Raw genomic sequence first — 23,557 nt, forward strand, 5'->3', positions numbered from 1 at the left:
GGACTGAGATGTTTTGATGCTATGCAGGGGAAGGTCACCGGGCCCCTATGCACAGTGGGGCTAGCTCAGGCCACTTCAGATAGTTCTTTAATTCCATGAGCACGAAATGCATTTATATTTTAAAACAAATAAAATGTAAAAGCATTAATCTGTTGATGAGCACAGAGGGTTAGACCCTTAGATCCCCTTCATATGTTACTCTTTTATGCCCTGTCTTTTTGGCAAATCTGAAAGAACCCTTAAATCCCTCCTCCTCTTGCAATAACCTGGAAGCTGAAGAAGGTGGCTGTGTTTAACTTGGTGCGGCTGAGTTTACTGAACTTAGCGTGAGAGCCAGAGGGTGCAGTGTTATTTACAGTGACTTCCTTCCCAAACCAGCAGTGAGCTTTATATAACACAGTCCAGCCTGACATCTCATTTGTCTGGGCTCTGCTGGGAGATCCTGGAAAAGCTAGTGGAGGGTCCCGGCAAGTCTTTTCCATTAGGTTCTAGTTAATAGGAGTTACATGCATGGACGGATCCAAGACTAGAGACCTTCTCTCTGATTGCTTCTTTCCTTTGCCAGCCAAGGAACATGGTGCCTTTAAGATGCTGTGCTCCCTGCCTCCCACAACATTAAGTGGTAATAAGAGCTGGGAACACTCAGCACTTTGCAGGAGCCAAGCATGCCAGCAAAGCCCATTAAGACGGTGAGCTCTTTGGGGCAGGGACTGTCTTTGCTCTGTGTTTGTCCAGTGCCTAGTGCCATGGAGTGCCATGACTGGGGCTCCTACATGCTACTGCAATACAAATAATAAGCAATAAGAATGACAAGTTTGAGAGAGTTATATTCGGGGTGGGGAAGCATTTTCTTGCCCCAACCTTGTTTTCAGGGGGCTTAAACCACACTCAAAACCCCCTCGCTCTTTGGGATGAAATTTCTTACACTCGTTCACAGGCACAATGTCATTCGAACAGTTGCTAAGATTCCAGCTGCCTGTTGCCAGAGTCCTGGTGAAAACCCCTTGACCCTTCGTGCTAGTTCTGCCTTGTTCCCCCTCTGGCTGAGGCTGTGCCACAGGAGTTTTCCCTGCAGACCTGAAGGAAGTACAGAAATCCTGTCGCTCCCTTTTCTGTGCTCTAGCAGACCCCCTCAGAAGGAAACCACCTCACTCTATGAATATTTTAAGAGCTCAGCGGGGCTGGTGCGTGTGCTTTGCAGTTGTTATGGATCTTGTCCCAATAGGGGAGTTCTAATAATAGATCCTGAACTGTGGAATGAGAGGGCAAGGGGCTGATTCTTAGAAGAAAGCTCTTTGTCTATACAAGAGATTGTACAAATTCACTCATGTCCCCGTAGGGTATTAAAGGGGAAATGAAGCGGGATGTAATGCCTGTTGAGAGCAGCTGATCACAGGCCCCTTTTCCCCTACAAATCCACAATGCTATGCTTTTAAGAAAGATGCACCTTTTATTCAGACAGATCGGCATCACCTGTTCCTTCGGATTCAAAACTTCAAGACTTCATAGAATTTCAGGCCAGAGGGGACCATTAGATCATCTTATCTCCCATGTAGCACAGGCCATAGACTCTCAGCCAATTACTAAGCCCAATAATGTGGATGCGCCTGTCCCTTGTGCCTTGCTGCTGGCTCTTTCCCCAGAGCGCCTAGCAATCACTGCCCCAGGCAACAGCAGCATGCATGGGGATTGAGAATGGACTTTCATCTTGGCTTTTCTAGCTGTCCCAAAGACACTGAACTCAGACCACAGACACCGGGAGAAGCATGTAAGGGGAGGGGACAGGATTTTCCCTTCTCGCGAGAAGTCAGATAACTCATATCCAGCATGGTCTCCATTGGCCAGTGCAACTGGTTGGGCTGTACCAACCGCCCCAGCAGGCAGGCAAGAGTTCCAGTGAGAACTTTCAGAGCCAGCAGCAGTTCAAGGGTGGGCCAGGCCCGCTTGGGGAGTTAACTCCCAACTGCCAGATATTTTAAGGTAGGGGGGGTAGCTGTAGCTCCCTATAATGTTTCCCCAGGTGAAATGAGATGGCTGTGTTTGCTTCAGCTCCCATTCCCGACCTAGCCCCTGTACTCCATTGTAGTGCCAAAGGGCCCAATTCTCAGTGGCACACAACTCTGACAGTGGAGATGAGCCTAAATATAGGTGGGAAGGCCCTCTTCCTCCCTCGGGAATACCTGCTATGCAGAGGGTCTCCCTGACTGCTGCAGAGCTGACATAAGCCTTGCTTTCAGCCTCTTGCATACTGAGTGTGTGCATCAAGGGTGTGCACTGCCCTATGGCTATTCTCTGGTTCCTAGGGCCCAGGGGAAGCAAAGTAGAAACTATAGCAGCCTGGAGGTTGCTCTAATTTACACCCGGGGCCAGGCAGCCTCCTACATAGCCCCAGAATACAGGAGACACAAAGGTGGTTTAAAGTCACCTTCCCCCCTCATCCACCCTCCCTCCCTGCCCCAAGCACAAGAACAGAGCAGCCAGGTTCAAAGTATTTCCCTTTGTAAAGGAAGGTGGGTTTTTTGTGCCTACCTCTGTGGAGAAATCTAGCATTGCGTTTAACTTTTGAACTTCCCTCCTTCCAGTCAGCTGAGGAGCAGCTGCTTGATCAGGGTGGAATGTCTAAGCCTGAGGAGAAAAAAGGGAACCCTCTCAAAAAATGCCTGAAGTGCCAGGTAGAGTTGGGCAGAGCCTCTTTCAGTATGCAGGGCCTGTGTCCTTGCTGCAATCCCAAGGCAGGAGAGGACCAAAAGAATCAGAAAGGCAAGAGGTAAGGAAGCAAGCTTAACAAGGGGGAGCAACACTTGAGTGCAGTGTAGCTATTTTATCCACTGCCATCTGGCAGCAGCACCTAGGGCTGTGCTTGTATCAGTAACGTTGATGTAGCCTAGACGTGGACGTGGCTGTTCCCTGCCCCAAAGAGCTTCCGGTGGAACTTCCGCAAAAACAATATCCCCGGCCATAGGGCAGGGACAGAGGCAATGACCACAAGGTTTGGAACAGCGGCTTTGTGAAAGCAGGGAGCTTTGAAGAGGGAGGTGAAGGCTGGCTCATGGAAATGGAAGTGTGTTTAGCTACCCAGGGCAGCCTGGAGGCAGGGGCAAAGCAGAGAGAGGGATTTGGCAAAGGGAGCAGCTGGCTGAGAGAACTGGGAGGAGCGCAGAGGTGCGAGACAGGGTGAAGGGTGAAATAATAATAATGTAGATTGTCAGAGCATGGGATCAATATGAACTAATTTATCCTCCCACGCCTCTGCTACGCAATGTCCCCATTTATAGAGGGGGAAGCTCAGGCACAAGGGAAGTGACTTGCCTGAGGTCACACAGCAAGCCACACCCACACTGGGAGGTCCTAGGCCTGTGCTTAATCCACTGGACCACACTGCTTCTGCAAACGAAAGCAGGGAGGCAGTCAGGGCTGGAGTTGTGAAGAGCCTTGAGGGGGATGCGTGTCCAAATCCAAAGGTGGAATCTTGCTTCTCACACGACTGAAGGAGATGAAACGCAGTGTACGTGGGTGGGGGAAGGGCTTGCTGAGAGTGGATACCTCTGTTTTACTTTAAAGGTGTATATTGGGTACAAACCAGATTTTGCTGGAGGAATCTGTACATTAGTGTGTGCGGTCATCTCTTTTGGCCTGACCGGTTAGACAGCATTCAGGGTCTTGCAGGTTGTCGCCTTTAGGAGAAGAAATCAGAGACAGTCAGGTATTTCTTTATGTACACTCTTTGTAAATAAACAGGATTAAATTGCAGCAAGGGAGGTTTAGGTTGGACATTAGGAAAAACTTCCTAACTGTCAGGGTGGTTAAGCACTGGAATAAATTGCCTATGGAGGTTGTGGAATCTCCATCATTGGAGATTTTTATGAGCAGGTTAGACAAACACCTGTCAGAGATGGTCTAGATAATACTTAGTCCTGTCATGAGTGCAAGGGATTGGACTAGATTACCTCTCATGGTCCCTTCCATCCTATGATTGCCTCAAAGTCCTATTTCCCTAAACACAGCAGGGATCAAATAGGAGGTTCACAGTTCTAAGTCTCTTTCCAGCCAGCACTCTACCCAAAAAGCTCTCCCTCTTGGCTTTTTCTCAGGGCCATAATCTTTTCCTGTCTGCTTGACTTTCCTGCTGCCTTCTCTGCCTGCTTCTGCTCAGAGACACATCTACCTCCATCAGATAATACACTCTGTCCCCACAGCTCAGTTTCTGCCTAGCTTTGCATATGTTGGCGACCCCTATGGTTTCCGTTGTCTTACTTGAAAAAGGAGCTTAGCTGCTTCTTACTTTTATCCTGATTGAAGGGCAGCCATTACATCCACCAGCTTCAGTGAGGTTTCACCCAACTTCCAAAGCTCTGTCCAAGTTGCAGAACTACCAGGCTGGATTCCTCTCCTGCCAAACATCCTGTCACGGGGTGAAGGCTAAGTGCTGCAGGGTTGTTTGAATGGTAATTGCTCTGTAAAAATTCCTGCTTAGCCAGTTCTCCTCAGGATCCAGGGGAGGGTAGTGCAAACCCAGCCATTAAAAGGCAGCTTTTCCAGTCTCATGGGGAGGGAGCCCGTCCTGGAAGGCTTAGCCCACATCATTGGCGGATTTCCTGAACAGCTCATCCTGGTGCCTGCCCGGAGCAGATGAGTTATTCTCCAAAGCCTCCTCTACACTTCCCAAGGGTGAAATTTGCCCTTTGCAGAGGGCCAGCACCAGTCCTAGACATCCAGTTGCACTTTGGCCCTTTGTACAGGGATGAATAGCACCCAGGACACACTTCCACCAGTGCTAGCATCAGCGAGGCTGCAACAATACTGGACCACTGTGGGGAGAATGTCTGAAAACCCTCAATGAGGACTGATACGTAGCCCTAGGTAGCACCCATCCATGGGTGTTAGCTGCTCTTGTCTTGGGCAGAAAGTGGCTCCAGGCTGGGGCAGACAAGATCTGCTGCCTGATAGGACCAGGTCCATCACTGAGCATAGCTCTATTGCTGGGATCCGGAAGGCGAGTTAGACCCGGTGTCCTGGTTCAGTTCCATCTCTGAGTATTAGCTGGTTTTACATTTACTGTGCGGGCTCTGTCAAAGTTAGACTCAGGACTCATAGTTTGTCAGACCACTCTGTTTTATTAGCACAGCGCTCTGCTAATACATTCAGATAATGTGAGCCCCCATGCAAGATTCAAACAGTCTTATTTTTACAGATAAAAGGGTGCAAACTAAACAAAGGGACAGAGAGAGCAAAATTGTAAAATTTGCATAGGGCACAATATGCATATCCTGCTTCCTTATTAACTCTTATCGATCTAAGGCTAATGCTTCACCAATTGCCCTTAAGTGGGGCAATTCATTAAGCAGTTAATGTCTGCTTTCCTGCCCCCCTGGCTTGCAGCATTTCTCATTTCTACTTAAAGGTACATACAGCATTCTTTAATTCATTCTATTTCTTTAATGTAATTCATTTCACTTTCACAATCCCTCCTTTTGGTCAAGCTTACGCAAAGACCAACAATTACTGGGTTCCAAATATTAATCGTTCTTTATCTCTTCGTTCATCAGTGATATTTCGAAATCATATTAGCACTCTGTTTTGGGGCAGTCACTTGGGTGGCATACCTTACACAATTCTGGATACAACAGGAGATTAGCTGAAAGCATACAAAAATCATTAGGATTTCAAACAGGATAGTCAGGGCTCCCTGAAACAACCAGTTTCCTATGCCAGAGAAATTTAACAGGTTACTTAGCCACTTCCATAAAGAACTCAGCTCTTCATGGGGAAGATATGCGATTTGTTCTAAGTGACTAGCGCGATCTATTACTTCCTTGGGTTCGTCAGGTATGAACACACAACATTATTTTCCAATGAGAGCACAGGTCCCTCCTTTGGCCGCCAGCACAATGTCCAATGCCTGACGGTTTTGGAGGGCCATCTGTCAGATCGCCCCTGTTTCTTTGGCCAGGGTTTTTTAAACTCTCTCCGATTTCATTTGCCATTATTTCAACTACTGCTTGTAATCTCAGGAGCCTTTTTGCATGGTGTTGAAAGATTGTACTGTTTTCACTAAGGTTACTGTAGGGGGAACATGAAATTGATTTTTTTTCTGTTTGATCCTCAGGTCAAGAAAAAAATTCATATCCCCATACCCAGCCCGCCCCTTTTTATTTTATTCGAATAATCCCATACACCATTGGCCACAATATGCTGAAGGCAACAGCATTTTCCCAGATCCAGCCTTGTCCATTACACATTCAACACCAATGACCTTTTCCCTCCATCACACTTATCCATTTAGATACATTTATTCCCACTGCTTCCCAAGTGTCATTATTGTTCCATGTTTTGTTAAACGGACGAGGTCCTCCAGTGAGGTCTGGGGAATTGAGTGGGATTGCCAGGACAGGAACACAAGCTTGAGAGGGGGCTGGGATGTGGCTGCAGATCCAGCAATTAGAAATATTAAGGGTCTGAGCTATCCACACTTGCTGCTGGATAAAAGAATTGTCATTGTGGACTCCCCAGACCTTAAGACACCAGCAGCCGAGGAACAGGCACCACCAGAGGCTCATGTTGGAGGCAAGGCCCTTCCGGTTCTGACAACCTCAACTGAGGGAACCGCAGTCATGGTTTTACATCCACCAGGCAGCAGGCACTAGGCTCACTACTGCTTCTTTTTGGGCCTTGCTTTAGGTCCTTGTCTGCTTCTGGCAACCCTTACGAGAGCGTAGATGGTAAGGTATTGCAGGCTGTTCCTCTACCTCATCTTCTGGAGTCAAAATTGACTCTGCGTGGTCCTGAGGTGATTGGTTTGCTGGGGGGGGGAGGGGTTGCCTTCTTACACTGCGAAGCACGTATGCACGCTGTGATGCCAGAGAGTTTAACAGCCATCTGGATAGTAAGCAGTACCTGATGATTCTTTGATGTCCTTTAAGTCTCTTTACTTCTTCTTCCTTGACTCTGGTTATAACAATGGCCTTCACACCTTATCTTTTCCTGATGCATACATTCCTTATTCACACAGAATACGTGAGAATACAAACAGTAGTATTTTATATGGAACAAAAAGGCATTGCAAATTAAACCTTGCTAAGTTTTACAATCAATAACCAAGACAATTTACATTGAGACCCAGGCCTTCAATGTTCCTCTAATCTACTTAACATAGACACAATAGAGAATCCTGTTTCTTACTTATAGACTCATAGATTCATAGACTTTAAGTCCCCAAATCCTGTGTTTTAGTGACTTCAATTGGCAGAGAACCCTCCTGCTAGCAATCCCTGCCCCATGCTGCGGAGGAAGGCGAAAAACCTCCAGGGCCTCAGCCAATCTACCCTGGAGGAAAATTCCTTCCCGACCCCAAATATGACAATCAGCAAGACCCCGAGCATGTAGGCAAGAGTCTCCAGCCTGACCCGTTAGCCATTATACTATTTACCTGCCATTGCTTGGTATTCCTTGGCTAATATGTTTTACCATTAAACCATTCCCTCCATAAACTTATCTAACTTAATCTTAAAACCAGACAGGTCCTTCGCCCCCACCGTTTCCCTCAGAAGGCCGTTCCAATATTTCACCCCTCTGACAGTCAAAAACCTTCGTCTAATTTCAAGCCTGAACTTCCCCACGGCCAGTTTATATCCATTTGTTCTCGTGTCCACATTAGTACTAAGCTGGAATAATTCCTCTCCCTCCCTTGTATTTATCCCTCTGATATATTTAAAGAGAGCAATCATATCCCTACTTACTAAACCTTAAAACAAAGAAATGTATATTTAACTAGAGGCCTACTTTGTAATATATATAGGAAACCATAGTAGACATTATAACTTATTCTAAAACAAAAGGGTGACCATAATCAGTCATAAGGATTGTTCTGGTCTGTCATTCCTTTCTGCTATTCAAAAAGGGTGGCTGACAGGGATGAAATCAAATCATACATTAATTCTTATGGGACATTATAAAATCCTGCTCCTACATATCCCCCTTTTGACACTAAGATTATTAATCGCCAGTGTCACTTCTTATTTAGTCCACATAATAGAAAATACTGGGAGGTGATTTGGGCCTGTGGCTCTAGCTTTGCATACATTTGTTTTATCCAACAGCACATTTCAAATGTTACAATTAAACACATACAATTTAAAATAAAAAACAATTAGGGTTAGTAACATTAGTATGCCAGTAGTTGTGGGAGACCATTCAGAAAATATATTATACCAATGGTAAGCTGTTATGTCTTTCTGCAGTGGCAATTCTTAACATGTTGCTATTTGCATGTATAATATGAATGGTTCGGTTTCCCACATTGCCTTTTTGTTTGTTTTAGGAACTATGTTACCTTTTTACCTTTTGTAAACACATTACTTACATTACATTTACATTTGTCTATTGGAAGGTTGCTAACACTTCCATTTTTTTAAAAACACTTTCCCCCCCAAGAATTAACACATACACATAGCCCATTATACAGTACTTTGGTCTCATTATTCATTTTATCCCACATACAGGATCCTAGTGAGATGTCTTTACTACAGGGCTTTGGAGCAACAGGCATGGATAAGCATACCCACTTTTATTTGTTTCTTATTAGGTTGTCCTGTAGCTGATATTAGCTTTTTCTGAAAGACAAAAATAACATTTTTCTACCCCTTTTGGGGTGGCATTCATTATTGCTTAAAATATTCCTTTCTTTTACAAATACCCTTGCTGATTGCAGGCAAAACAAGAGGAATTACCTCCATATTTTCCTGTGTTTTTGTTCTATAGGCAGGCCAGGTTTTAATGGCTTCTATCTTTTAAGAGTTATGGGGAAATTATCCCACTGTTCAGTCATTAAATCCATGAGGTGGTGTACCTCAGTTTTCCCTTTACAGCAGACCAAGGTTACAATGTCTTTCCTGCTGTATTAAGCTTTAAGTTTGTTCACAGGTAACAGCTGAAAAGCATCATTACCATAAAGGATTTTTTTTTTCAAAAATCATACACACTATACATTGTTACAGGGGTACTTATTAACATTAAATTTATTTTAATTAAAAGTATCTTGTTATACCGTGCCTTTTATTTAGACAATTTGTTTGCTGACCAGGTATGTTCTTTATCTGCAACTTCTTTGTGCTGGCAGTTCTCTCACTTCCTTTATCAGTTAGATAATTTGCATCAACACAGGCTTGGCTTTTGGATTCAAAACCATTAGCAGAGCTCAGAGACTCTGTCTTAAAAGGAACACAATTAACTTTTACCAGAGTTTTGATTACTTTTAACTCTTGCTTCCAAAACACACAGATCTGAAAAAGAAAACAATCTATTGTGGCTCCTTTGGAGCCCTAATAGGATTTTAATTAAGTAGCATGTTTCGTTAGCATTTCTTTTACCCCCTCTATAATATACACTGCACACGTCTGCACATTCCTTCTATACTTTAACTTTTAAACCATTAGCCATGTTAATTTTTACATAAGGTGTAACTGTTTCTTTTGTTCTTACAGAGTTTTATGTACCCTTATCAAAGTGACAGTCTGATTACACAGAGCCATTTTAAGGCTCAGTGTTTCTAACATTGCTTCTTTTTGTTTTGTGCACCTCACCCCTGCTGTTGCTTCAGAGGGCCACTGTCTTTATTCTTTTCCTACAGCTTTCATTTGCTATTTTGTTACAAAAACAAACAAACAAACAGAATCTCTCCCTATTTTTCTGATTTTGACTGTCCTGCTGCAGTCATGACTTGGTCTTTATTTGAAAACATTTAAATTTTGTAAAGAATCAAGCTACCCCTTAAGGGTTAAATACCAAATCTCAAAGCCAACCAACACTAATTACCTGTGTCTGGCAAAAAGGTCTGTCAGTTTTGCAACTTTGAATTAAAGAGTCAAATGGATTTTTAGTGGCATTATAAACAAAACAAAACCAATTTATCTTAAACTTACAAAACAGGAGTTTTACAAACCTCACATATTCCCAGACAGACAGACAGATACATACACATTTTCTTTCCCTTAACATCCCTCTTACACTGCTTTGTTTTTACATAGCTGTACATAGATTACATTACCTTTATACATTTGGGGCAGTTAAGTTCCAATAGAACCCCCCCTATGTTCTTTTAGCAAATTTGACTCAATTGTTCATAGTCAAATGATTTTAATTAGATAGTCTCTTTACCTGGATTATTTACAGACATTCCTCTGGAAAAGGGCCCATTTTTCCTTTAGAATGGCTGCAAAGAAACCAAGAATTCTTTTAACAAGGTCTTTTTAAACATTTTCACAAAGTTTAACTGTTTAATTCTCTCCAGCCTCTGCAGAGTTAACTTTTTACTCTCTTTCCTTAAATCACTTGTTTATTTCCCAAAATGACACCGTTATCAACTCAGATTTCACCATTTTAAATATTGTTCTAGGGGTTCATACTTGCACTTACTCCTGACACTATGCCCTTAGGGCTTCCAACCTGTTTTTTTTTTTTTTTAGTTTCTTTATCTGTTGCTTGCCTGGGCCCAATCCTGCTTTTTCCAATGAACCATTTTTGTGAGTGATATTGTGGTCATTTCACAATTTTGAAAGAAATGCTTAAGGAAAGGGACCAGGAAGGGTGGGGGCTAGTTGAGGAGCCCACCCTCCTTGCTGAATTGGTAATGGAACACTAAAGAATCAGTTTCTGAGGCAGACAACTAAGGGGAACAGAACAAGGGGCATTTTATCCTTTTTACAATGAGAGGGGAGTATGAAGGGAGTTGGGATCGATCCAGGGTTGTTGTTGTTTTTTTTTTTTTTGGTCAGAGAACAGGGTGAAGGGGAGCGCTCAGTCTGGTGGTGGGAGAGGAGGCTTTTAATAAAGCTTTTAACTTATTATTTGAATATTTGAGAGAGGCGAGTTTTGATTTTGTCCACCTACGATTTGCCTCTTCCCACCACTGCATGAAACAATTAACCTCTCCTTTAGCCAATTTAGTTTTAGGCTGGCTGAGTTTGTTTTTTAAGATGTCCACTCAGTCCTTGTTCCGAGGTTTTAACAGTGGCCACTGAGTTTTGGGATCTCCCTGAGTTAGCCTAGACCATTTTTCCAGAAATTTACAGGAGTCCGGACCCTTCCTAAAACTGAGCCGGCGTTCCTTTAGGGAACTGTCCCGACTTAGACGTCTGGTTCCCAATACAGGAGGACTTTACACACACCAATCACACAAGAAGGAAATTCGGGTTCGTCAGAGCGATGCCCGGTGCAACACACAAAAGGAGCCCACAGGCTACTGACTCAATCGCCCTTGCTTTCACACCAAGAGTTTTACCCAGGGTGCGGTGCGGCTGCGATTGTGCAGATTTCACTCACTCAGACCGCGGGGACAGGAACCCCTTGGTTGGCCGATCCCCGGACGGAGGTGGCACCCAGACTCAAACACTCCACAGGAGGACGGATAGACACAGAGACAGGACAGTCCTCAGTCCGGACAAAACACAGAAATAATTACCTGACCAGATTCCTGATGTCAGATCCCGGGATCCCTACCAGAACAGAGTGGGAACCAACAGGTTCGATGGCGTAGACCTCACGGTGGTCGTGCACCCTTCCGTTCAGGAGGAGGACCGCTCGGGCCAAATGCCCAGGTGCCGGCTACCACGGTCGTCCTACAAAAACGGTCAGGAATCACACAGCCCCAGTGAAGACTGTTGCCATCTCGGTGGAACCTCCAAATTGTCAAAGTTAGACTCAGGACTCATAGTTTGTCAGACCACTCTGTTTTATTAGCACAGCGCTCTGCTAATACATTCAGATAATGTGAGCCCCCATGCAAGATTCAAACAGTCTTATTTATACAGATAAAAGGGTGCAAACTAAACAAAGGGACAGAGAGAGCAAAATTGTAAAATTTGCATAGGGCACAATATGCATATCCTGCTTCCTTATTAACTCTTATCATCTAAGGCTAATGCTTCACCAATTGCCCTTAAGTGGGGCAATTCATTAAGCAGTTAATGTCTGCTTTCCTGCCCCCCTGGCTTGCAGCATTTCTCATTTCTACTTAAAGGTACATACAGCATTCTTTAATTCATTCTATTTCTTTAATATAATTCATTTCACTTTCACAGCTCCCAGACTTTATGCTGAGTTTAGCCATCTCCTAACATCCAGGTGTATCTCCCGCACGTTCTGTTAATAAAATTCATTATTTGTTTGTTCTACTACTCTCCCCCCTCAGCCCCCCTGTCCCCCATGGGATTGTTTTGTTTGGGAAAGCGCTGGTAGTTACTGTCCTTGGAAGATGTGTCATCCATCCATTCACAACCCCAGAAGAAGGTATGGGGGAAAGGGAATTACCTGCTGAGTTGCTACTCTGACTCAGAGAAGGAGAGAGGGTCAGAGTGGATCAACGTAGCAGAAATTGCCCCATTTCAGCCAGGTCTGTGTACCAAAAGAGGCATAGACCACAGGGCAAGAACATTTAACCCTTCATTCACATAAACACTTCAGCAGTGAACTTCAGAGTGCATAGGGTTAAATTCAGCCTTGATGCGAGTGCCTGGAGTCCATGGAGATAGCTGAGGGCTAGTTTCTCTAAGCCAAAGAAGTTGGATGCCCGAAAGAACAGGTGAGTTTGGGCTAAGGGGCTGCAGGTTCTTAGGCTGCTGTTGTATTTAGGAGTGACACTGGCTGAGACAGAGCAATGAAACTGCTCAAAATGCAGAGGCCGAGTCAGTAAAGGCAGGGAATTATTACTCCAGCTCTGTTGTTTCATGAGTGAGGAAAGATAAGCGCACGCCAGAGCGTGTGTTTGTCAAATCAAGATGATCTCCACAGAGCTGGTGAGTGGAAAAGGTGGAGGTCTTCCCCTCAACTCTCTGCCATTGCAAAGCATCAGCAATGAAGCCAGATTCACAAGCAGGAAATAATGTCTCAGCTCTTCATACGCGAGACTCTCTCACATGTGCCCATGTCCCCTGCTGGATAATGTCATCTCTCCAGAGCTGAACTGAAGGACTCCTCTGTCCTGGGAAGGTGGAGAGGTTTGTGAGAGGTGTTGAATGCTTAGTCTGAGAATCATCCAGACTGCTTTGAGCAGGGCCTCTGGTCTTAAATTACCCAGAAGCTGTTTCCACTGGAAAGTCTTCTGCACAGACACTTCCCTTTGACACACTGGTGCATCAGCTGTTTATATGTTACTGTAAATGGCAAATGGGGAAAATATAAACAAATAAATGGAGATATCCTATCTTCTAGAACTGGAAGGGACCTTGAAAGGTCATTGAGTCCAGCCCCCTGCCTTTACTAGCAGGACCAAGTATTGATTTTCCCCCAGATCCCTAAGTAGCCCCCCTCAAGGATTGAACTCACAACCCTGGGTTTAACAGGCCAATGCTCAAACCACTGAGCTATCCCTCCCCCTCCAAAAAGAGATGCAGGCAGTGACCCTCCTGGGGTAGTCATAGATATTTCTCGCTCTCAAAAGCCCAGGGATTTCTATGCACTGATGTGGATTTAATAAACTGCTAGACCGCATGCACACTTCCTCATTGAGTTCTTGGCAAGAGTCTGTCTCATTTACAAATTCCCTCCTCCCCCTCGACCTGAAATGAATATTAGAAACAGACAGTAAAAGGTCAGGTTATGATGTGAGACTAGATCCCAATGTTCTTTGGGTTTCTCTAGCGTCACTACATTGTTGATTTCCACATTGGTTTTGGTTCCAATCTCTGCTAGGCAGGGAAGGGAAGTCAGTTCCTTCTTGTGATCAACAGACGTTAAGAGACATTTTAGTAACTGAAATTTACTCATCAGCACCCGCCCAGAGACAACATGCACAGTTACTATGCTGCCTGTTGAAAATCAGCTCCTAAGATCAAATGAAGGTGAAGTCTCATGGCTCCCCCCGCTTCTCTGTACAGCAACAGCTTCCCAATATGAAGAGGGGCTCAGCCTGAGGCTTTTAAAGGGCTAGAACCCATGAAAAGTTTCCAGAGGACTCCCACAGCCTTAACAGATCTCCTGGAAGCTTTCCCCAATAGGCCGTTCCCAGTCGGATCCCAAGGAGCAAGCCTGCCATGCAATAGAAAATGAACCAAGTGAGCCACCTGCTGGTTAAGGCAGGGCATGGCCAAGGAATCTAGCTCAGGAGAGCCTCATCAACCCAAGCCAACGCTGCCCATGATTTGCACAGTGTCTTCCCCTTTCCCAGAAATGCTCCAAGAGCAAAGTCTCCACACACTGAGCCGTTACTTTTCCAAACCGGCAGGGCATTCCAGCGTACATTATGAAGCATTGCCACAAATAATCAGAACTATTCTGCCAGGCGCATCAACCAACTAATGCTACATTATCCTGCCATTTTTCTCACCAGCTCCTCGCTTTGTGGAATCCAGCCATTCACAACGTGCCATGCAGCCCTCAGTGCAAATAAGTGAGGGTCCATGCTAAGATCAGATTTGTCTTTAGTCTCACATCATGGGCAATTTGTTGAGATCAAGATCCTTCTGTGAAGCCCTCCCGTCCCACCCACAGTGCCAACCCTGCCTCTCCTTCTAGAAACTACTGCGTAGGGCATGTGCACATGGAGAAGTTGTATTGGGAAAGAGCTAAGAAACAAATGGAAATGCAAATGTTTGAATGCACTGTGGGGGTGCTGCATTAGGTTCCCACCTCCATTGGGCTGTTTGCACCTGTCCCTAGATTTTGGACATTCCATGTATTTACCTGCCTTCCTGCTCTCCCACTGCTCTTAGATTCCCCCCCGCCCCCCGACACTTTGCAGGTTAGCCCAGGATGCCTGTGTTTGCTTCCCCTCCCCCCTTCAATTTTGGTTTCATCTGCAAATATGGATCAGGGTTGAATTTACGCCAAAAGAAATTTGCCTGCCAAGGAAAGAAGTGAAGCTGCTGCAGAGGGGGCAAAACAGCCCTTGGAAACCCTTCAAGAATCCTTGCCTGGGCTGCAATCACTGCTTGAACTATGACAGATGCTTCCCCATCGCAACAGTAGCCACTCTGTGCGCACCAAGAGCCATTGGTCTAATGCAGGGGTAGGCAACCTATGGCACGCGTGCCAAAGGCGGCACTCAAGCTGATTTTCAGTGGCACTCACACTGCCCGGGTCCTGGCCATCGGTCCGGGGGGCTCTGCATTTTAATTGAATTTTAAATGAAGCTTCTTAAACATTTTAAAAACCTTATTTATTTTACATACAACAATAGTTTAGTTATATATTATAGACTCATAGAAAGAGACCTTCTAAAAAGGTTAAAATGTATTACTGGCACGTGAAACCTTAAATTAGAGTGAATAAATGAAGACTCGGCACACCACTTCTGAAAGGTTGCCGACCCCAGTCTAATGCATTTGGACTCAGTGCCTTTACTGTGTAACGCCAATACTCCGACTAGGGGCGAGGGCTATAGCTGATCGTGCTTTCCCAGCACCTCCAACTGCTGGAGGTTGAAGAGGTGGAAGGAGAAAGGAAAAGAAAGATGAGAAAAGTGGCAGCTGTGATCCCTTTCCGGGGGAGCAGGAATGCAGCCCATTACCTTTCCTCTCCCTGCCTGGAGCACTGTGTTAGAATCCTGGGAACGCCGCTAGCCAGGGAAATCCTGAATGGCGAGGAAGTGAGGGATCCTGACAGGAATTGACAATCAGTTTTGTGAATAGCTCTTGAATTATGTGGTTTCTTTCCGGTGTTGACCTCCCGCTCCCATCTGACCCTGTTACTAATGCGCTTGTTGCTCTGCCAAGGCTCCTGTGCGATGTTGCACAGGACAGCAGGGCGTTGCACTGTGCACTAATGAGCGAGTCACTGGCTTCTGGGGAAGTGTCACTCGCATGGTTGAGGGTAGAAGCTCTTCATAGGTGAGGCCTGCAAACTGATAGCTATCATGGCAGCATGCTAGGGAAAAGGCTAGAACTTATTCTAGCCGGAGGAGGAACTTCCTTCCCCAACTACTGACTGCAGGGAAAGCGATGCTGCTGGCACTGGGGAAACCAGGCAGGAGGTAGAGAATAACCAGAAGCATGAAAACAGTGGTTGCAGAGGCTGCCTCGGCTGGAGGAAGGTGACAGTGGGGAGGTTCAGAAAAGTGAGGTAAGTTAAAGAGCATCCTATTTTCTTCTCTCCCTGTAGGTGGGGGAGGCCACCCTTTTGGCCTCAGCTACAAGAGCTCCCCATCGATGCAGTGCCAGTGGTGCAGACCAGTTGCTGGTGCTTTACCAGCATGTTGTCTAGACCTGCTGTGAGCAGGGCGAGATGACAGGAAAGTAAAAACACACAAGTCCAGTCTACACTAGTGTCTCTTCCATTGCTAGCATCAGTGCTGGAGCAAAGGGAGAAGAATTTCAGTCTTCAGCATAAAAGCCACCATAAACATACCGCTCGCCATCTTCCCATAGAGGAGTTTTCCTTGTCTAAGGCGTATTGGGGTTATGAGATTAGCCACTGCACCTCCCGTTATAAGCCATATTCCAGGGCGGGGGCAGTGGCTGTTATTTAAGGAGTAGCAGAAGAGCACATAGTGCTTTAATGAGACAAGATTCTTGCCCTGAGGAGCTTACACCCTAACCTGACAAGGGACAATCGCCAAGGGAAAGAGCTGTGGCAATATGACAGTCCCCCTCCCAGCCAGTCCCTCTGCCTGCCAGAGCTGATCACTGAAGTGAGACTTTCATTAGCAATGATTTCTGTGAAATGCACAGGGAAAGGTCTGAGTGGTCTCATTCCCTTCACTCAATCTCTCCTTCCTCGGGACATCAGTCCTGCACTCTTGACTCCATGCAAGCCAGTGGGAGTTTCTCCCGATCAGGTGACCAGGATGAGGCCCTCCCCAATCTCCTGAGCTGCACTGCGGGCAGTAGCTCGCATTTCCTGTTTGGAATATTTGCAGACTCTAGGATTTTGAGAAGCAGATTCCACTGTGAAGTGTGCAAAGGCCCTTCTTCAAATCCAACATCCAGCCACTGAGCCAACCCCAGCACTTCCTAAAACGACATTAACACTCGGAATTACATCAGCAGCTGAAACGTACCAGATTTATAAATATTTCCCATGAGGCTGTTGGGCTGAGCCATCTTTCTAAAACTCAGGATGAAGGAGTATTTAACATTTATCCTCAGTTTCTTCTCCAGCTCTCTATCCAACTCTCCCCACCAACCATCACTTTAGCCTTCTGAGGTCACAGGATAATGATTTTATTTCTCTATGGGCCTGACTCTCAGGTGTGGCTGGCCTGTGTTCAGGGCAGGACCCAAAGAGAAAGGAAAAGTTGGCTTTTATGCATTCTTGGTAGCTCTGCCATTCTTTGTTCAGCCCCTGGAGTCATTTAGAGCAGCGTTAGAGCTCTCCTAACTCACATTGGGTCACCTATGGCCCCAAGCGACGGTTCTAGCAACTGGAAATAGCCAGAGCAGAGAGACTCTCCTGTCAATCCTTTTCACTGGCCACTCCCCTTCTCAGCTGGCCAGGGCTGCTGAGTTTAAGGCCTTTTGTCAGTGGAGCGGCACAAAGGGGCCGTATCATACTGAAGAAACAGGCCTTGCATTTCCAGAGCTGAGAAAGTCACTGCTGTGGGCCCTTGGAATGAGCTTGGCAGAGCTAACCCCTGCCCTAGAGTACATAGGAGGGGCTCCATTTACTTCAGTGGGGAATTTGGCCCTCAGCGGCTCCTTCAGAGCAGGTCTGTCCATTGTGGCAGCAGACCCTGCTTTGTTTATTACAAGCAATAGGGAGCTCTATGGCTGATGGGTATTTTTCTGCTGGCAGGACACATGGGTTGGAGAGAAGAATATGTCTGTACTGCTGAAGGTGAAAGTGCTTTTTGGGGCAGTCAGTTTTTAGCTCTGACTGTGTCCCCTTAAACTCATCAGTCATGAGTGTTGCAGCTGCTTTTCGGCTCACGTGCCCAGGAAATTCTGTTTAATTCCTTTCTGTGGCTGGTGAGATCTGAGAAGGGACAGGAGTAAGCACGCTGCTGCTGCCAAAGGCTCCCCTAGTGGCCTGTTTGCTTTAGAACTCGCTACCCTGCCTAGCAGGCTGGGCAGGGTCCTCTGCATAGGCAGAGATCAGCTCAGTCCCTGAGAGATGGCAGTCCGGGTCCCTTCTGAGCCAGAACGCAGAATAAACAAGACATGAGATGAACGGATTTCACTGCCAAAAAGTGAGTTACCAACAATGAGCAGTTGCATCAGGAGGCAGTTCCTTTTTCTGGATGTCATTTCCTGGCACGGGTCCATCTGAATGTGGCATCTTTGGCAGCTCGAAAATTCAGTGCTGAGCATAGTCTGTGAGGGAACTAAATCATTTTCTGCCTCACACGGAGCTTCACCTTAGGGGCATTTAACCACAAGTCATAGAAACAGGTGGGTGCTGAGGAACTGATTTTTAGCTGAAGTGAGTAAGGCACTGGTAATCAGGACCCCGCTCACAGCATTTGCAGCGTCAGCTAAGTTAAAGCCATTGCTTTCAGTGGCTCAGAATCAGAGAGAGAAATAACTAATAGTCTCTTACCTGCATGCAGATAAACCAAATAAATGCCTAGTAAGCATGAACAGGAATCAAGAGTGCCAGAGTTCCAGAGCAAAGGCAGAATTCCAAGTGAATTTCACAGCGAGCTCCGTGCTTAAAGACAGTGTGTTTTTTCCATGGTCTCAGAGCCTGAAAGTCTCTGGACAGGGTGTGCTGTACAAACGCTGGCAAGTTACAGTGAACTCAAATGAAAAGGAGCAACTTAAATACAAAGCACACCAGAGAAGGAGCTGGCTCCTGGAGTTATTGACATGGCTGAGAAGATCTGGCCGTTCTAAATAGTTCTCAGAAGCTGAGCACAGAAATAAGCCCCAGAGTCAAATGTCCCAGAAAGATCATGGAAGGTTTGAATTTCACACCTTTAATTCCTTATCGCCCAGCAGTTTAAATGAACATTTCATTATATACATTGCAAAATGAAACTGACAAACAAATGTCAGCTGAGATCAGTATGGACTCAACGACCTAGCACTGCCCGCTCCAAGGGCCTTTCAGAGGAGATAGAAAGCAGACACCCTGACGATTTGTGGGTCCAAATTCAGCCATGGCATACACAGGCAGAACTCCACTGAGTGCAAGAGCTGAATCTGGCCTAGGATCAAAGATCCCATGATGTTTTTTAGGAACAGAGGAAAGTTAGGGACAGGGTTCGGTAACATTGGAGCTCAAGTCATTAAAACCAAACCAGTTTCCATTCCCTCTGCAGACTCAGGATGAAACCTGCTGTCCTCACATGCCTTGCTCTGACATTAGACCAAATGCTAGCAGGACTCTCTCTTTGCTGCTATCTGTTCCATACCCATCAGAGCAAACACAGCTGAGTTGCAAGTCTTCTGTTGTGTGGTGCGCACAGACAGGTTTTTCAGGTGAACTTCACCCCCAGCATGATGACTGCTGCACCACTTCAACCCTATAAGTGGAGCTGAGCAGACGGGGCCATGGGTGAAGCAGCCAGGTGGTGGAGGTGGGGACTCCAGACCTGTTCCAAATAGACTGGTGTGGAAGATAACAGGGCAGCAGCACTGTAGTGAATTTCATCCAAAGGACATCTCTGTGCACAACCCACTGCAGAAGGTCCTCCTCTTCCCCCAGGCGCCACTGACTATCCTTATAAGAATGTAGCTGGAAACAGCAAAGATAAAGCTTTTTCTGCAGAAAAGGGGGCAGCCATGTCTCATTATGTTAACTCCTAAAGGAGAGGGCTAAAAAGGGACAGTCAAGCGCCTCATCTTCTTTGCTTCCAACTGCAGAGAGTGTAATAATGGCCGGACACACAGGGGTGCTGATAAGAGAGTGATCTTTATTGTCTGGCCCCACTCACCAGACACAGGTCAGTGTTACTAGAGATGCCCTTTCACACAACAAAGGGTGTTCTCCTGCAAATCTAGTGGCTGGTATTAAATGGCCCAAAGCAAAATTAACCAGAACTGTTTTTTTTTCCATGCCGCAGTTAAACTCCATGTGATCATTTAACCTGAGGAGCTCAGAAGAGGATTTAGCAAGGTTTCTCTGAGGACCCCTCACCTCAGCACTGTCTCTTCCCCACAGGGATTCCTATGCATTTGGAAATGCAAGCGAAGTAATGGAGATTGAGCCCTCGTACACTGACTTTATTTCCTGTGATCGCACTGGGCGGAGGAACGCTATCCACGACATCCAAGGAGACGCAACCTCCATCAGCATGCGGCAGCTGGCAGGCGACATAGGCGAGCTCTCCATTGAAGGAGCAGGTGAGTGTGCAAGGTGAGGAAACTGCCATGGGCACCCCTGAAACATGGCTCCCTAGGCCTAGCCTGAAAGGCCAAGATATTCAACTCCACGCAAATTCAGGGAGTCAGGTGTGACCTGAAAAGCTCACAGTTGGGAAACCCAAGCACATTGAAGAGGAATGGCCCATTCTTGCCTAGTGTCACTGCCTTCTTATTTAATGGGTACGTTTGTCTGAACTTGGACTTCCTGTTTGCTGTGAGCTCCTTACAGTGAGTGTGATGGTGATTCAGGTTCTAATTCGTAATGGGTAAAACACGGACATGCTCCTGTCAAAGCTCTTTGTGTAAACCAGTTCAAGCACTGATGTTTCTTCTGCGGAGCATCTAATGGCAAAGGGCACCGGCAGGACAAACTCACCCCCGCTGTGCTTTAGAATAGGCTCTTTGAAAACCTAAACCATAGTTGTGTTTCTATGTTTTTTAATAATAGAATTTTTTAATGTAATCTTTCCCCTGCAGCCCATTCTGCTCCTGCTTTCACACATGCTGACCAGCTGGGTGTACTAAGGCCAGGGAGCCTAAAAGTGAAACCCACTCAAAGCAAAGGGAAACTGATTCGTCTACCTGCCTGTTGTGTAAACAGCACAAATGGGGACAGTAAACTTTGTTTGTAACATTCCTTCCATTTTGATCTTCTGAACGTTGATTTGTAAGAGGGATAAAAATGTGTTTTCAAACACTTTTTACCCTTTAAGCATGTTACTAGTGGATTCTAATGTGATCCAGCAGCCACAGAGCAAATATATTGGCAGCCAGCTACCAGGAGTTTCAGAAGACATCCAAAAGAACTCACCCTGCTTCCTTGTGTGACCTCATAAGTGCAATGTCCCCCGCTTAGAAAGCGATCATTGCTCTAGCACTGCCCTATCTAAGCATTCCAGTTACGTCATCTCAACCCCCTAAAACCTACTTTCGCACCCAGCCTCCTCCCTCTTTCTAGAATAGCCTTTTGCAGTTTGGTGCATGTTAGAGGTTGCATTCAGCAGCATACAGCCTGCTGCTTTTAGGCCAGTGGTTCTTAAACTTTTGTACTGGTGAACCCTTTCAGATAGCAAACCTCTGAGTGCGACCCCCCCCTTATAAATATATAAAAACGTGTTTTTAATTTAACACCATTATAAATGCTGTATGCAAAGTGGGGTTTGGGGTGGAGGCTGACAGCTCACAACATCCACAAAATAACCTTGCAACCCTCTGAGGGGTCCCGACCCCCAGTTTGAGAACCCATGTTTTAGGCCCAATATCTGGCCCCAATGAAGTCAATGGTGGCTTTGCCACTGACTTCAGTGCGATCAAGATTTAGTCATTATTGGTCACTCCTTTGAATTTGGGCACATGGCTGTGTACATAAAACAGCTGGCTATACAAGCACAGCAGAAGTAGTTTGCTGGTGGTGGTTGGGAGTGAGGGAAGGGGTATAAGCTTCAACCTAACTCATGGCTTCTCTTTTAGGGGAAGTCTCATCAATGCTCCTTTTCATTCATTAGAAAGGAGAAGGGCCTCAGTCTCCTGTAGAGGGGACAGATATACATCATGCTATTTTGGATCATGAAAGAGGGAGGCTAACATTTTGGGGCACTCCATCCCCTCTTCCCGAAATGGCTTCTGGAAACAACATGCTTAACTGAAAACCATGGTAGAAAACCACTCTCATTCCCTCTAGTGAAGTTCCCAAGCTGCAGGAGGCAAGTACAGTGGGATCAGAGCCTACAGCCTGAAGCCCCTTCTACTCTACCAACAGCCAGCGAGCAAGAGACAGCCCTGGAGCGGTTTGAAATCGCTGGTCCAAGTCTCTCCTTGAAAATAACCCAGAAGCTTGCAAATTCCATCCACTTCTCCAGGACCTGCTCTGGCATGAGCTTGGGCCACTAAACCCAACAGGGGGGGAGTCTCAGTGCCTGAGCTCCAGCCTGAGTGGGAACGTCTACACTTCTATTTTTAACTCAGTAGGGTGAGCCCCTCACGCCAAGTCAGTTGATGTGGGCTCTGAGACTTGCTGCTGTGGGTTTTCTTTTGCAGTGTAGATGTACTCTAAAAGCAGTGGCATTACAGCTGAAGTGAGTAACCTTTTGTTCTCTTAGTTGCAAGTTTAATCCCTCTTTCTTCCTTTCGGTTTACAGGAAACCAAGCTGCTGCTTCTGAGAAGGAACCTGAAGCGAGACTTGAGGGGCAAGATGGCACCCCCCCATCATGAGCGCCACAGGAGTGGGTGGGGGAAGGGTGGGAGGAGGAAAGAACTGTAAACACTAAATGGGAATGTTCCATCAAATTTGCTGACAACTGAGAGCCACACCAGAACAATGAATTCTCCCTTTTAAATGCCTCTGCTGCGACCATTCTGTTCAGATACCTATAGGAAGCTCATCAGTGAGTAGTACATCCACGGAACTCTGTTCCCATCTAGGAGAGCTTAGAAGAACACTGCACTGGTGGTAGTCACATGACCCACTCTCGAAGTGCCTCAGTAGCAATTTTCCTCTAGAGGAAATTTAAAATATACACTTCAGCCTTTACTGTATAAGGTACATTTTTTACTCTGTACATTTAGACTATTTATTTATTTCCTGTTCCCATAGATTAGAGATTTCGGTGCTTCCCTTACTTCACCTTCCTTCTGTATCCAGCTTAGAGGTGAAGGGATATTTAGCGCTGCCTACACAGACACCTGGAGTCATGGGGATCAGCTGGGGAGGGGTGAGGGCAGTTCCTGCTGCACTAATATTGAACACTATTAACCTGTGCTGCTGCTTTTTGGGAATCAGAAAAGCACCAAAGTTCACAGGTGCATGGACAAACTATCTGCAGGCTCAGCAGCACCACACACACATGGGCACCAATTGGCGTTATAGGGTTTTAAGTTACCGTTGGAAGAAGGGCAAAAGAGGCTTTCTGTGTGTTTTGACAGTTGACAGAATTCAGACTAATTTCTTCCAGCTTCCATACAGCTCCAAGGTATTTCTTTCTGGAAAAGTTTCACACGCTGTCTCTTTGGAGACATTTTTCATGGTAAAAATTGTTTGATAAAACTATAAGCTTGTTGTAATAAAGAACACACAACTCTCAGATAATAAAGTTGAGTGGGGTTTTTTTGTGCAATGGTCTCTTCCCCCCCACTTCTATCCCGTGAAATGTGGAATCGCAAACTCATCACATTAGATCACATCTATGTTGGGAACAGAGGGCAAGGAGCTATTTCAAATGACATCAGTGCTGTCCAGCTTCATGTGCTCCCAAGTGCCGCAGCAACTTCCAGCTGAGAGTGGACTGGAAGCCGGGCTCAATAAATGCAAATCAATCCACTAGTT

At 45.8% G+C, this 23,557-nt stretch overlaps 1 protein-coding gene across 1 annotated transcript in view; it reads left to right on the plus strand.

Moving 5' to 3' along the window:
• The window catches only part of PKIG (cAMP-dependent protein kinase inhibitor gamma), a 30,490-nt gene extending 7,166 nt beyond the window's left edge, over positions 1-23,324 (plus strand). The window contains 3 exon segments of the mRNA XM_054046279.1: positions 20,032-20,213; positions 22,373-22,434; positions 22,436-23,324. Of these exon segments, the coding sequence (XP_053902254.1) occupies positions 20,066-20,213; positions 22,373-22,434; positions 22,436-22,495 (270 nt within the window). The 5' untranslated portion in view covers positions 20,032-20,065 and the 3' untranslated portion in view covers positions 22,496-23,324.
• The last annotated feature ends 233 nt before the right edge of the window (positions 23,325-23,557 follow it).

This window comes from Malaclemys terrapin, chromosome 12, assembly GCF_027887155.1.
Source record: "Malaclemys terrapin pileata isolate rMalTer1 chromosome 12, rMalTer1.hap1, whole genome shotgun sequence".
Lineage (NCBI taxonomy): Eukaryota > Metazoa > Chordata > Testudines > Emydidae > Malaclemys > Malaclemys terrapin.